At 39.0% G+C, this 15824-nt stretch overlaps 1 protein-coding gene across 4 annotated transcripts in view; it reads right to left on the reverse strand.

Annotated features, from left to right (window-relative positions):
* The window catches only part of CFAP70 (cilia and flagella associated protein 70), an 83291-nt gene that overhangs the window by 4041 nt on the left and 63426 nt on the right, over nucleotides 1-15824 (reverse strand). For all 4 annotated transcript variants that reach the window (XM_024986691.2, XM_059882539.1, XM_024986692.2 and 1 more), the window contains 6 exons: nucleotides 12345-12503; nucleotides 11539-11660; nucleotides 9644-9796; nucleotides 9050-9211; nucleotides 6835-6924; nucleotides 2107-2208 (listed from right to left, as the gene is read on the reverse strand). In XM_024986691.2, the coding sequence (XP_024842459.1) occupies nucleotides 2107-2208; nucleotides 6835-6924; nucleotides 9050-9211; nucleotides 9644-9796; nucleotides 11539-11660; nucleotides 12345-12503 (788 nt within the window). The remainder of the gene's footprint in view (nucleotides 1-2106; nucleotides 2209-6834; nucleotides 6925-9049; nucleotides 9212-9643; nucleotides 9797-11538; nucleotides 11661-12344; nucleotides 12504-15824) is intronic.

Here is a 15824-nt window from a genome sequence, read left to right on the forward strand (position 1 = left end):
AAATTTGCTGGCATATTGCAGCACTTTCACAGCATCATCTTCCAAGATTTGAAATAGCTCAACTGGAATTCCATCACCTCCACTAGCTTTGTTCGTAGTGATGCTTTCTAAGGCCCACTTGACTTCATATTCCAGGATGTCTGGCTCTAGGTGAGTGATCTCACCATCATGATTATCTTGGTGAAGATCTTTTTTGTACAGTTCTATTCTTGCCACCTCTTAATATCTTCTGCTTCTGTTAGGTCCATACCATTTCTCTCATTTATCAAGCCCATCTTTGCATGAAATGTTCCCTTGGTATCTCTAATTCTCTTGAAGAGATCTCTAGTCTTTCCCGTTCTGTTGTTTTCCTCTATTTCTTTGCATTGATGGCTTAGGAAGGCTTTCTTATCTCTCCTTGCTATTCTTTGGAACTCTGCATTTAGATGCTTATATCTTTCCTTTTCTCCTTTGCTTTTCGCTTCTCTTCTTTTCACAGCTATTTGTAAGGCCTCCTCAGACAGCTGTTTTCCTTTTTTTGCATTTCTTTTCCATGGGAATGGTCTTGATCCCTGTCTCCTATACTTACATATCCGTAATTTTTTCCATATTTTATCAATCAGTTTCTGAGCAAAGTATATTGAAATCTTGCATTTTAGCTTATAGATAAAGAAACTGAGGCCCAGCAAGTTTAAATAAATTGTCCAGGATCCCACAGTTAGTTGTGGCAGAGCTGGGGTAAGAACTCAGGTATTCCTCATACTGATATTTACTCCAAAGAGAAAATTCGATCATTTTTAGTTTGTTAGTTTCTCTTATAATCACAATATCCCCTGTTGGTTCTGTGTTATGTTGGCCAACAAAAAATTGAGGGCCACTCTCATCATTCCCAATTTGAATCTTACGCTAATATGCAAGTTATTGAAGCAAGTTATTTTAATTATGAGAGGGTTATTTCCTACAGGTAAAGCAGCTATCACAAATTTCCACCCTTAGCCAGCAGTTCAACAGGAAGGAATGATTCAGAAACACTATAAGAGACTCTCCTTTGCTGGTATCTGACCTTGTTACATTCTGATACAATATCACTCCCATTTTTAATTCCCTTAAATGAAAACTACTTTAATGAAACAGGAACTCAGGTCATTAAATATAACTGCTGCTGCTGCTAAGTCACTTCAGTCCTGAATACATTTAAAATATAAACACCATGCCTTTCCTGATTAGTTTGGCAGAGCTGAGGTAAGAACTCAGGTAAATATCTAACCTATCTTTCTGAATAGCTAAGCTATCTACCTGAATTCTGCTCTCAGAGAAAAATGTCAGAGACAATTACAAAGAAGAATGCTTCACAGCATTGGGTACATGTTTTAAATGATAGGACTTTTGGGGAAAATAGATTCAGTCTATCAGAGATTTCTGTTGTTCCTGTTGTTGGTAATTCATTTATGTCTATACCCTTATAGGCTACTTTGCCTTTTTTTTTAATCATTGGATTTTTATATGGATTTTATAGACCATATACTACATTTGGTAGATCCAGAGCATAAGTGGAGTGACTATACAATTCCCAGACTTGAGGTCCTAAACATGAGAGGGGTGCTAAGGAGGGAAGAAGGAGAACCTCTCTTCCCCAAATCTAATCTGCCATCCCACGGCATAACCCTTGCACATCTCCTAACTACAGCCCCAGACCACGATCTGATCTGTACATGCTCCTTCATCTTGGGACAGGGCACACACTGGGCTGGGCTTGGTTTGTGTGGCTTGGGGCTGGGCCTGATGAGCAGCTCAAAAATGTCGTACAGAGCCCACTCCACCTGAAACCCCCACTGGTGGTCAATTCCAGTCCACCCCTTTACCACTCACCTGAGGCCACCAAGTCCAAGTGCCTCACGTCTGTTTTTAGAACCTCTTTTCCAAACACGCCTAAACATATAATTTTCAGGCACATTCTAAGGAGAAGCTTCCTAGACATGGGCCCTCCTTCATCATCAGTAAAATGACCAAATCTAAGCTCATCAAACCTCAACTATCATGAATTGATGGCCTTCCCACTATCCCTTTCTTTACTTGGCCCCTCACCTCTCTGCCCAAGGACACTGTGTAATGATAATAAACACTCACTTTCAGGCAGACCAGAGCCAGATATGCCCACACTTCAGCATTGTAGTTGTTCAAAGCATTGGCTTCAGAGAGAGCATCCTCAGCCTCTGTGAGCTCCTCCAGCTTGAAAGAAAAAGAAGATACGTGATTTGTTAAGTCAGAGAAATTTCCACTTAAGCCAGCTAGAATCTGTTCAGCTGAAAATGCTATGTCCAAATAGTACTGGTGTATATGTGACCCATACTAATAATTTCCAACTTAAAAAAAAATTAGCAACAAAAATCATTGTTCAAACAAAATCTTTTGTGGTGGTGTTACCATATATGAACGAGTTAAAAGTAGAACTGCTCTGATTAAAAAGTCAAGTAGGGGACTTCCCTGGTGGTCTAGTGGTTAAGAATCCACCTTCCAGTGCAGGGGATGTGGGTTCGATTTTGGCTGGGGGACTAAGATCCCACATTCCATGAGACAACTGAGTCCTCTCACCACAACAGAGAGAAGCATGCTTCCACAAGGAAGAGCCCATGTGCTGCAAAGATCCCACATGCCACAACAAAGATTCCACATGCTGCCACTAAGACCACATGTGGCCAAAAATAATTAAGTAAATAAGAAGCATGCAGAAAAAAATACTACTGAAAAAAAAATCAGGTAGGCGAATCTGGAGCCCTGTCTGCTGGGCTCTCAATTTATACACCTCTTCTTCCCTCTCTCTGCAGCAGGCCCATGAGGGCTTCCATGCCCCATGGAGCTTCAGGTGCCAGGGATGAAAAAACCAAAAGTATTCACTATCATATGTGCATCATTCAGTGATTTCCCTGTACACAATGGGATGTCAGACACATCTGTAGTTGTTTCATTTACATCATGTATCCCTTTCTTAAGTCAAAGTCCTATTAGTCTGTCAAATTACTATTGGTCAGAAAGCTCCTCTTCCCCCTAACATTAGTTATTGATAGCACAGTCTTGAGCAATCTATAAAATATTCAGAGATTCTAGGGTGCTCCCTGAGCTCTGAGCACATGGATATCATTGTTGCTCCTAATATGGTGAGTTTGCTTTGTAAAATCTTCCAAAAGGCCACCTAAGGAAAGGATAAAATACTTCTCTCTCCCTAGTAAAACTGCTGTTCATTTTCCTACTTTATAAAAGATGATAATAGGTTTCTAGGCCCAAGACAATATGAACAACGGCCTTTCAAAAATGCCCATACATTTTCCCACACTTTAAATGTCTTGGAGATATTAATTATTTAATCAACCTATACTTGCTAAGGCTTTACTCTGTGCCAGGCAATATGCTAGATAATTTGAACAAAAGAAAAAAATACAACCTTTGTTCTCAAATACAAAAGAAAAAAATACAACCTTTGCCCTTTTATGACCGATATATAAAAAGTTAAGACAAAATGAAAACTCAAACACATGAAGAGTTCTGAAACAAAACAAGCACACACACACACACACATACATGTATGTATATATAATTTAGTGGAGGGACAGAGGAATAGTTCTTCCTGAGAGTAAAGGATGGCTTCAGAGAAGAAACATTGCTGAAGTCAATCTTGACGAATAAATAAGAGTTTGTTAGCTATATTTCAAGGCATTCCAGGTAAGAGGAATTTCATATACAGAAGCATGGAGGCTTCGGAGAGAATGGCATGCTCAGGAAACTCTTAATAAACCTGTGTGGCTGGAGAAGAGATGGGTGGGGGAGAGAGAAATAAGGTGAGAGAGAAAGAGAACAGAGGAAGTGATAACACTGAAAGAGTTCGGGAGAGACCAGATCATTCAAAAAAAAATCTGATTATTATTCTGAAACAAGGGGTAGTATTGAAGGGTTTAAATAGGGAAGTAATAGGTATGTGCATATTTTAAAGACCACTTTGATAACAACAACGCAGCAGATGAACTGAGGGAGGACGGGAGACCAGCCTAGCAAGTAAAGGGGATAAAGCTTGAATTCGAGCAGCAAAAGTAGGATGAGAGGAGAGAACAGATTCAAGAGATGTTTAGGAGACAAAATTAATAGGGTATTCAGTGCCTAATTAAAAGTAATGGAAGTAGACTAGGAGAGCTTCTAAGTTTCTGGCTTGGTTGACAGAGTTCATTTAGTCCCATTCACTGAGACAGGGAATAAAGGGGAACTTACAGGCTTAAGGAAAGTGAGAATCCTTCAGAGACAAGTTAGGTTATACTTTGGATATGTACATTATGAGGTGTCTAGGGTTCCACCAAAGGGAGCTGTTTGACATAAGGGTCAGAACATGCAAGTGTTAGGAACTGAAACTTTAGAATTCACTGGGGCACAAGCGGTAGTTAAGCCCACTGGGGTGGATGATATTTCTTAGTGAGAAGAAATACGGTGACAGGAGAAGAGCTGGCTATAGAACCCAGGAGGACCCAACAATTGTGGTGGGTAAAAGACCAGGAGTCAGCAAAATGGCTGAGAAGGACACCCTTGTGGAAGTCAATGGAGGAGAGGGCTTCAAGAAGTTAGCAGTCACCAGGTTAAGTGTCACAGAGAATTTATCTAAGAGTCTACTGCATTTGGCAATTAGGAAGTTATATGTGGTCCTTGTCAGAGAAGTTTCAGCCAAGTGTTAGGGTTATACATCCAATTGCAAGGAAGTGAAGGGTAAATGCAACCTAGGAAATGAACATATAATTTACAAGTAAAGAAATACTTGTATCACATGATTTCAACTTCTTTAGTGATGAAAATGTAAATTAAGATACATATTGGGATTCCCCAGTGGTCCAGTGGTTAGGACTCCATGCTGTCACTGCTAAGGGCCCAGGTTTAATCCCTGGTCAGGGGATTAAGATCCTACAATCTGTGCGGCACAGCCAGAAAAAAAGATACATATCAAATTGGCAAAAGATAACGCCCATTGTTGATGAAGTTAACAGTAAAATGGATTCTCATACCTGGCAGAGTAAAAATCAGTATATAGCCTTTCTAGGACACGAGTTGACAGTATAAAGACTAACATTTTTCTACATTCTCTATGAATATATCCTAAGGAAATAACAGAATTAAGCACAGAGATTTATGTCTAAGAATGTTTATTCCTGCTTTATTTATAATAATTGTAGAAACTAATGACAAGTCCAATACTAAGTGGCTGGTCAAGTAAATTGTGATATACCCACACGTAGATACAGTATAACTATGCCTGAAACACTCATTGCGGGCAGAGATTACTTGGACATCTTAGCAGTAGGGCTTAACACAAGTTTTTCTGAATTTCTATATCAATAAAAATATTTTCATGCTACTTAAACAGAAGCATGATTTATGCTGACTAGTTTATATAGCTGGTTTCTTGTACTTTCGAAAGTGCTGTTTGGTTTTTAACACCAACAGTTGTTTTACATCCTTTCTGGGAAGGTGGAACCGAGGGCACACAGCTTCTATATAAGTCCCAGTTGGCTATATCCCAGTGTAATTATTAATATTGCCCTTTACATTCTTAAAAGTCCAGGTTTATATGATAAATTACATGGTAATCTTACTTATTCATCCAAACCAGGGAATACTACACAGTTATCGAAATTCATGTTTTAGACTATTTGATGATGTGAGAAAGTACCAATGCTATATTGTCAAGTAGAAAAAAGATTACAAGGCAGCAAATATATTATTTACAATCTTATACATTAAAATTACTTCCGTGCTAAGTCACTTCAGTCATGTCCAACTATTTGCAACCCCATGGACTATAGCCCACCAGGCTCTTCTGTCCATGGGATTCTCCAAGCAAGAATATTGGAGTGCGTTGCCATGCCCTCCTCCAGGGGATCTTCCCAACCAAGGGATCAAACCTGTGTCTCGTGTGTCTCCTGCACTGGCAGGCAGATTCTTTACCACTAGCACCATATATGTACCAAAAAAGACTGGAGGAAATTGCATTCAAATGTTAACATCATTGGTTATCATCAGTGGCGGGATTAAGAATACTTTCATGTTTTCTTCATATTGTGTATCATCTATATTTTCTATAATGATCATATTTTACTTTTATGATTTAAAAAATAAAACAGCAATGATGGATAGGAATCAAGGCACATAAACACTCTTTTGGTTAAGGGTAACAACCAGGGAGGTGGTTGTTGTTGAAGAAGGAGGAAAGTACATGGAAAGAGCTGAGTGAGAAGGAAAGCTTAACGATGTAAATAAAAAAAAAATATTAATAAAGTAAGGGATTAGGAGAAAAGGAGAGAGAAAGACCACAAACACGCACGAAGGAGTTAGACCAGAACAGGAGAATGCATGCCTCTTTCAAAGATTAGAGGAAAGGAGGGAAGGGTGACTAAAGAGTTTTCAGTGGCAGAGGAACAGAAGATCTACAAGAAGCTGTAGCAACTTTTCCTGAATATAGAAGGGCCACAGAGCTTAATAAGTATCAATTAGCTTCTTTAATTGAGTAGATTCTTCACATCCTATATCACTTTTCTCTTACAGGTAACATCATAAAATTACGAGCTTATGTACCAAATAACATTAATTTTTTTTATTATATAGCTTCACACTCTAGTTTTTGTGAGATTTTTAAAGAACATTTTATTTTTGTAGTTCAGATTGAACTTCAGTTTTCTACTGAACAGCTTTGAAGAGCAGCTTTTTATTAGAGAAGATTGCCCTGATAGCCTTCCCACCATCATTCAAACCCCATGGATGCCTGGAAGGCCAAGGAGTCAAGGTCAGCTGTATGCACAGGCTAGTCTCAATACCTCATACTCTTACCCGATAACAGGCGATTCCCAGTCCTAGCCAGGTAAGGCATGAAGGTGATCTTTTACAGGCTTGCAAGTAGGTTTTCTTTGCCTTTTCATACTGTAGAAAGAAAGCACCACTAAGCTGTTGTTTCTCTAGAAGCTTTAAATACTGCATTGCCAGAATAATCATGGGGCTTCTGTAATTGTATTAACACTCCACACCAGTCTAAGTTAGATGAGTCCTTGGATCATTAAGGACTCACATTACAACTTTTTAAGGGAAGTTTTATGTTCACAGCAAAACTGAAAATACAGAGATTTTCCAATTACCCCTAGTCCCCACACATGCATAGGCTCTCCCATTAGCAATATCCTCCAGCAGAGGGCTATCTTTGTTACAACTAATGAACCTACACTGACGTATCATCATCACCTAAAGTCCACGGTTGTCCTCAGGGTACACTCTTGGTGTTGTACATTCTATGGGTTTGGACAAACGGGTGACATTTTTCCATCATTAGAGTATTTTCACTGCCCTTAAAACCCTCTGTGCTTCATCTATTCATCACTCTCCTTCCTCCAGTCCCTGGAAATCACTGACACCTTTACTGTCACCATGGTTTTACCTCTTCCAGAATATCATACAGTTGGAATCATACACCACCTAGCTTGCGCACATTTGATTTTTTCACTAAATAAAGCATTTAAGCTCCTTTTGTTTTTTCATAGCCTGACAGCTTGATAGCTTTTTAGCACTGCATAATATTCTATTATCTGGCTATACCACAGATTATTTATCCATTCACCTACTGAAAAACATCTTGGTTGTATCCAAGTTTTGGCCATTATGAATAAAGCTACTATGAACATCCATGTGCAGGTTTTGGTGTGGAGATGAGTTTTCAACTTCATTATGTAAATATAAGGAGCATAACTGCTGATCATAGGGTAAAAATATTTTTGATTTTGTTAGGAATTGCCAAACTGTTTTACAAAGTAGCTATATCATTTTGCATTGCCACCAGCAATGAAAGAGAATTCCTGTTGCTCCCACATCCTTAGCAGCGTTTGGCAATGTCAATGTGCCATTTTGGTGTATAGTTATATTTCGTTACTGTTTTTTTTTTTTTAATGATGTTTTAATTTTAATTAGCATGTCTCCCTACTTTCATACAACACATTTTGTATGCTTGTTGAAAGTTAAGTCGCTCAGTCATGTCCGACTCTTTGTGACCCCGTGGACTGTAGCCCACCAGGCTCCTCCATCCATGGGATTCTCCAGGCAGGAGTACTGGAGTGGGGTGCCATTTCCTTCCCCAGGGTTGTTACTGTTTTAATTTTCATTTCCCTAATGATAGATGATGTGGAGCATCTTTTCATGTGTTTGTTTTCCATCTGTATGTCTTCTTTCATTAAATTTTTTGGCCACATTGTGTGGCATGCAGGATCTTAGTCCCCTGACCAGGGATCAAATCTGCACCCCTCCAGTGGAAGCATGGAGTCCTAAGTACTGGACCATCAGGCAGGTCCCTTCTTTCTTTTGTATTTCATCTGTATTTTGTTTGTTAAGGTCTTTGGCCCTTTTCTTAAATATTGTTTTCTTAAAGAACTGTTGTTCTTAATGTTCTTATTGTTCAGTTTTAAGAATTCTTTGTATATTCTGGATAGCAGTCCTTTAGCAGTGTATCCTTTGTAAATGTTTTTTCTCAGTATTTTTTTCACAGTATTTTTATTTTATTACAAAGCAGTATATCCTTTATAAATGTTTTTTTGCAGAATATTTATTGGAAGGACTGATGCTGAAGCTGAAACTCCAGTACTTTGGCCACCTGATGTGAAGAATTGACTCATTTGAAAAGACCCTGATGCTGGGAAAGATTGAAGGCAGGAGGAGAAGGGGACGACAGAGGATGAGATTGTTGGATAGTATCAACAACTCGATGGACATAAGTTGGAGTAAGATCCAGGAGTTAGTGATGGACAGGGAGGCCTGGGGTGCTGCAGTCCATGGGGTCGCAAAGAGTCGGCTACAACTGAGCAACTGAACTGTACTGAATATTAGACTGCCTGTGTTTGAATTCTACTTCTATTAATCACTGGTTATCTGATGTTGAGCAAGTCACTTTACCTTTGGATGTAAAAGTATCATTATCATATTACTATTTTTTAGTCCTCAAAGAAGAATGCTAATGTTAATCAGGTCCCAGACCATGACCAGTTATTCCCCATCCTCTATTCCTCACCTCTTTCTCTTCCAGGTATATTTGCCCCAGGCGCAGGAAGATAAAGTGCATTTCAGAAGCATCCACTACAAAACTGATGGTTCGCTCATAGCATGCCTTGGCCTCCACATGATTTCCACTCAGAAAATAGAGATGACCCTTCACGCCCCAGACATTAGGGTTCTGAGAAAGTGAAGAACAAGCAGCACAGGGGATGAGATAGTATTTAAAAGCATATTAATGATTTTTGTCTAACATTTTGATTTAAATGAAGTCCGTGTGTTTTTGCAAATTAGAAAGAGAGCCATTCACAGTTGCACTGGGAAATACTGCTCTAGGACTGCCCTCTCATTCTTCAAAGTCATTTTGTCCTTCGGGTAAATATTAAGAAAACATTCAAGCATAACCATGACGGTGTTCACAAAGAGAAAGCAGAAGTTGAGGAAAATTGAAGTAGATAAGCTGTCTGCTAAAGAGCTGTCCTTATCTTTTCTCTGGCCTTTGTAAAAGTCATGATTAAGTAAGAAAAACAAATGGGAGGAAACCAGATAAAATGACTTAACTGCTTGTCCCTTCTCCAAAATAAATTTAAGATGCTCTAGCAAAAGTAATTACCAGGTAGTCCATCTGGGCTGCTTGTTGAAGGTATTCCTCTGCTTTAGCAAAGTCCTTCTTGAGAAGGTGTGTTTGGGCCAGCACCAAATAATACTCACAGCTGGGGCCTCCATGAGGGCACAGTAGCTCATGGGCAAGCACTCTGTGTACGTACTGCAAGGAAAAATCAGATGATAAGAAACATGTAAATGACTGCACTGTGTCAGTTCCACAGCTCTCATGGTTGAAGATTATGTCTCTGATAATAAATAATAAAGAGCATATTATAGAATGAGATGATTATCGATTTCAAAAGGTTAGAGGTGAGTTATGAACATTCAGCATATCATGGTTCCATTAAGAGCTATTCATGTAGAAATATTTCCAAATTAATTACCTGTAGTACTATACAATCCTGGTCTTGCTCGTCACACTAGACGAGTTTTAGCCTGCTGCGTAGCATACATAGGCATTTCATCAACCACCAAATTAACATATAAGGTAAATGTTCAGGCATTTGTGTTTACAAGGAAACTCAGAATGAGGCAAAACTTCCCTTTCTAAAATTGTAGATTTGGGATCTTAGAAACATAATGTCTGTTTCTGACATACTCTCAAACATTGGTTATATTCACCAGTTACACTTTGGGCTAGTCTTTGTTTTTAATATGATTTAAGGCCTGCAAATTTGACAAACTCATATGTACTTGCTAGGTAGAAGGGAAACCCTTCTTCTCCCTCTGTTCTCATCCCAGCCTATAACACAGAAACTTCCACTGACATTAATACCTGGTTAGGAAAACACAGGAGAAGGTTCTGCAGCTCTTTCCTCTATCTGCATTCAGGCTCTTGGATATGGGGGGAAGTGATTCATCTAATTAGGGAGACAGAAAGCCTGTTTCTCTACTGTGAATGGTTAGTATATTAAAGGCTCCTGTTTTATGTGGTCCACTCTCAATGAGTTTGTAATTCTTGCCCTTTCTTGAGTTTGCCCACCCTCAGTGGGGCATGCACTCTACAGATTGAGGGCCAGCTCTCTTGGCTCCTGAATCTTGCTCTCTCTCTTACTGCTTGCTTCATGGATATGCTTCTCACTGCCTATGCGGTAGGTAGACCTTGCAGGATGCTCTTCTTCTCTGGGAGGAGACTGCAACTCTCAAGCTCTTCCACCTATGACTGCATGGCTAAGTCAGATCTGGGATCAATCACATATCCAGCCCAGTTTTACCAATAAAAAATTAATATTTTTATCCCTCAATAGCACTGTGTAATAGTTTCAATTGGTTCAGAATCTGGAAGGAAAGAAGGGTGTGCTTAGGCTCCTGTGAATCCCTAACGCTCACATAATATGAGTTCCCATATTAAAGTAACACCAGGCTACACAGCTCAGAGTCTGACTTTGCTTTGCTGATGTTCTATAGGGAGCAGACTGGCAGTGAGGTCTGCTAACGCTTTCCACAGAGAGGAGTTCAGATTTGGATGTTTATACCACTAGGCCTACAGTGTGCTCTTAGAAACATGTTTGATTTCTGCATCATACACATTTAAACTTGCAAAGACACCACTATAATAGAACAGGGAGAAGGCAATGGCACCCCACTCCAGTACTCTTGCCTGGAAAATCCCATGGACAGAGGAGCCTGGTAGGCTGCAGTCCATGGGGTCGCTAAGAGTCGGACACGACTGAGCAACTTCACTTTCACTTTTCACTTTCATGCATTGGAGAAGGAAATGGCAACCCACTACAGTGTTCTTGCCTGGAGAATCCCAGGGACGGGGGAGCCTGGTGGGCTGCCGTCTATGGGGTCACACAGAGTCGGGCACGACTGAAGCGACTCAGCAGCAGCAGCAGCAGAACAGAATAAGTAGTTCATTAAAATCTTTCCCTCTACTTGCCCTATTCCAAATATTCTTACCTGCACAGCATTGACTTTCATCAAGAAGCGTATGGTCTCCATGAAAATGGTGGTAGGAGTTTGGGAAACGCTATAAGGGGTGGAATGCAGACAAGTTGATGACTCTTGAGATTTTAGGGCTTCTGAAAATATGATATTAAAATAATAGACAATTAGATATAAAGAAAAAATTCAGAAGCTCAGACACATAGAAGGGAGAGTATTCTACTCAATTACAAGAGAGAAAGTATAATCTTGAAAGCAATAGATTATTCTACAACAATGACCCCCAAAGAGATCTCACAGGTTCTCAAGGTTAGTCTACTGATGGTTCCAAATACAAGTTGACTGAAATGAAAGTTTTTTTTTTTTTTTTTTAATTCAGATCTTCCTGCGATTTCCCTGGCAGTCCAGTGGTTGAGATTCTACCCTTCCACTGCAGGAAGCATGAGTTCAATCCCTCGTCAGGGAACTAAGATCCCACACATTGGACAGCATGCACCCACCCCCTCTCTGGCCAAAAAAAGTATTCAGATCTTCTTGAATGTGAAACAGATTTCTAGATACTTTGAACCTTCAGATATCCCAAACATGAAAATTCACTGTTAGAAAGTCGTAGATCTGTTGGCTATTTCTCTGAGCTAAAAGTGAAAGAGTGGCACTACTGAGATTAGATTTCAGAGACTAGCCTCATATGAAGGAATTTAGCATAACAGATAAGCCAATCAACTTCAAACGAGACTGCCATTTTGGTCGTCATAAGAGTCTTTATCATTGTCTACTTTGTTTATGCCCTTCTTTCAAGCAGAAATCCTTATTCTAGTTACCTTTTTTTGATCCTGTTTCCTTGATAAATATGTTGGATGCTTTTTGGCTGGTAGCTGGATCCTGACATTGTACAGACAAAATGGGTTCATGTGAATCAGACTGCAGTTGAGAGGATTCATCAAGAAATTCATCTAGAATGGATAATGGAGCTCCTAGTCCTAAAAAAGATTATATTTTAATGAGAAAAAAAAACACCTTCCTAAACTGTATTAATATTTAAATGTTTATTATAGGAAAAAATTTGAACGAGGCTTGAAACTTCTAATCCAATTCTGAAAATTATAAAGAAATACTATGTTGTAAAAAAACAAGAAGTTAACATGTGATACAGTATTATTAAAGTAAGATTTTGTTCAAATTTCACAAAATCTTTTGCTAGTGTCCATTATTTCTTTTCATAGTTCATTCAAGACTCCACATTGTATTTAATTGCATTGAGCAGCTTCAGTGTACAACAAATTCTGGTAAATTCTCTTTTCACTTTTATTCTGTTACAAATAATTTTGACATTTAACTTCCCCAAAATGAGATTTTTAAAGTATCTTTGATATTAATTTCTCATTCAAACACTTTCTTCTCTGCAACCACCCTCTGTGTTTTTTGAGTCTTCTAATTTTGTTGAGGCTCTCAATACCTAAGTCAAATATCTCTCTTGCTAAATGTCATATTATACTTGAAAATATGTGGGTTATTTTCAAATATATTTTGATATTGATCTCTAACATAATACCACAGTGAAAAGAGAACAGAATGCATGATTTCAGTATATTTAGACCATGAAATTTTTGCACCTGGTCTTATATCCCTGGATGTGTTCCAATGTCTTCATAGTTTATAGTCTATGGGAACTTGAATAGAATTTGTATCCTATTGTTATATGAAAATTGTGTAAATCTTAATTATGTCAAATTGGGTTATAGTGCTTTTCAGGTCTACTACATCCTTCTATTTCTCTGTATATTCATTCTGTTAATTTTTGAGAGCTTGATATTGAATCTCCAACTAAAACTCTTAATTTACCTACTTTAAAAAGTAATTGTAATATATAGTGGAACTACATGTAACTCTGTTCTGCATTTTCAAGTCTCCTATAAATGTGTTATCATGTTTTCATAATGTAAAAAATGAAAGACAAATACAGTGAAAAAATTTTATTATAAAAGGAGATAAAATACAAGTAACTTCCAGAGCATACATATCCCCTAAATATTTCATGGGAAGAAACACTGTTCTGCAGACTTTTATGTTTCTGATTAATTTAAAGAGTACAAGCCCCACTGACAGCACAGCTCCTGTCACTGTGACTCCCTAGTCCAAAGCTGCTGTAAGCCAAGTCCGGATAGTGTCAAATACCTATTGCAAAAGCTATATGCCAAACCTAGAATCTCAAGAATCCAAAGGAGAATATTAACATAGTTTTAGAAAATATTAAAACTCCTTAAGGACAAGAATTCTATTTTATCTCATTATTCAAAAATCATCACCATCATCATCATATAAAGTAGCTCTATTTGAACATGACTGTATTTGAACATAAGGACTGTAATGCATAGTTTTATTTATTTTTCACAACACTATGAGATATGTTTGTTATGTTCCATTAAACAAAGTGAACCACAGAAAAGTTAATTTCCTGAAGCTCTTAAACATACCATGCTGCCTCTCACATAAATACATGTTTTAGGAATAAAAATAAAAAGCAATGTCAGTTAGGAAATGATCAATGCCAACTGGCTCTGACTTAGAAGAGGTCACTCTCAGCTAGAGAAAAAGATATGGCTTTGAAAAATAGGTAAAAGTTGGATAGGTAAAGAGGTAGGGGCTAAAGCTTGGGAGTAGCAAGTTAATTATTTTAATGGGTACTGAGGATTGCATAGCAAAAATTAAGGAAAGGGAGGTTAGGGGCTAGACTGTATTGATATCTGAATGCTAGGAGTTTTCTTCTATAAGAAAAAGAATAGGGTTACAGTGAAGAGTTTGAGCAGAAAAATCAGAGGATTAAAGTGGTATTTTATGAAGATTACTCTAGCAGTACTATGCAGCAAGGAGAAAAAAATGTTGATGAAGAAGTCTGTAATGAGGCTGTTATAATGCTCTGGATATTGGTAATGGATAGCAGTGGAAATATAAAAGGGAGGTGCAGAGAGCATTTCGAAAGACAATCAACTGGTCTGGGAAATCAATTTGATATAAGGAAACGGGGAAGGTCAAGTAAGCAAGCAAGAAGAAGCAGGACTGACTCTGAGATCACGAGCTTGGGTGCCTAATATAAAAATGCAGTCAGGTTCCCATATGAGGAGATGAGTTACCTAGTGGGAAAATCCACTGCTGGACTCTGGAGGGGCGTCAGCATTAAAGACAGACATTTGAGAGTTATGAGAAGTGAAATAGAAACTGTGAAGGGAGGTGAGCTCTTAGAAAGGAAGGCAGTATTAGTGGGAAATGATTACACCTAATGGATGTAACAAGAAAGTGAAGTGAAGTCGCTAAGTTGCGTCAGGACTGTAGCCTACCAGGCTCTTCCATCCGTGGGATTTTCCAGGCAAGAGTACTGGAGTGGGTTGCTATTTCCTTCTCCAGGGGATCTTCCTGACCCAGGGATTGAATCCGGGTCTCCCACGTTGTAGGCAGAACAAGAAAGAGAAGGAAACCCAAACTATTAGAGATGGAGGTAATCCAATATGCATTTCAGGAAAAAGAGACTGGTTATATATGCAGACTGATCATTGAGACATGATGATCTTAAGGAAAAAAAAGAAACTGGAGGTGGCCAAAATAGCAGAGTAGGAAGACCCTGAACTCACCACCTCCCATGGATACACCAAATTTACAACCACTTATAGAACAGCTGTCTTTATCTATGAAAATGACAGAGACTAGAAGAAAATGTTTTCCACACTAAAGACAAAAAGGAACCACAATGAGATGGTAGGAGGGATGGGGACATGGTATAGTCAGGATCCACACTCTCAGTTTGGTGATCCACAAACAAGAGGAATATCACCATCATAGAGGTCCTCCCCGAGGAGCAAGGGGTTTAAGCCCTATATCAGGCTCCCCAACCTAGGGATTCTGCATCAGGAAGACAAGCCCCGAGAACATCTGGCTTTGAAAACCAGTGGGGCTTAGGATAAGAAGAGGCAAAGGACTATAGGAAATAGATACTCCACTCAAAGGGCATCCACAAAATGTCACATGCTCCATGTCTCAGCGCAGAGGCATTAACTTGAAAGGAGCCCAGGTCAGACCCTCTTGCTGGTCTTGGAGAACCTTCTGGAGTGGCAGAAGTTAACTGGTACTCCCTCTAGGGATGCAGACACTGGTGAAACAGCCATTTTTGAAGCATTCTACCACAATAACATTGGTACTAGCAAATGCCATTTTAGAATCTTCCCTTTGGCCTATTACCACTGGGAATCGACCCCACTCACCAGTGGGTTGGCAAAGCTGTGAGCTCCCCTGGAGCTCAAGAACAGCTG

Source organism: Bos taurus, chromosome 28 (assembly GCF_002263795.3).
Source record: "Bos taurus isolate L1 Dominette 01449 registration number 42190680 breed Hereford chromosome 28, ARS-UCD2.0, whole genome shotgun sequence".
Taxonomy (NCBI): Eukaryota; Metazoa; Chordata; class Mammalia; order Artiodactyla; family Bovidae; genus Bos; species Bos taurus.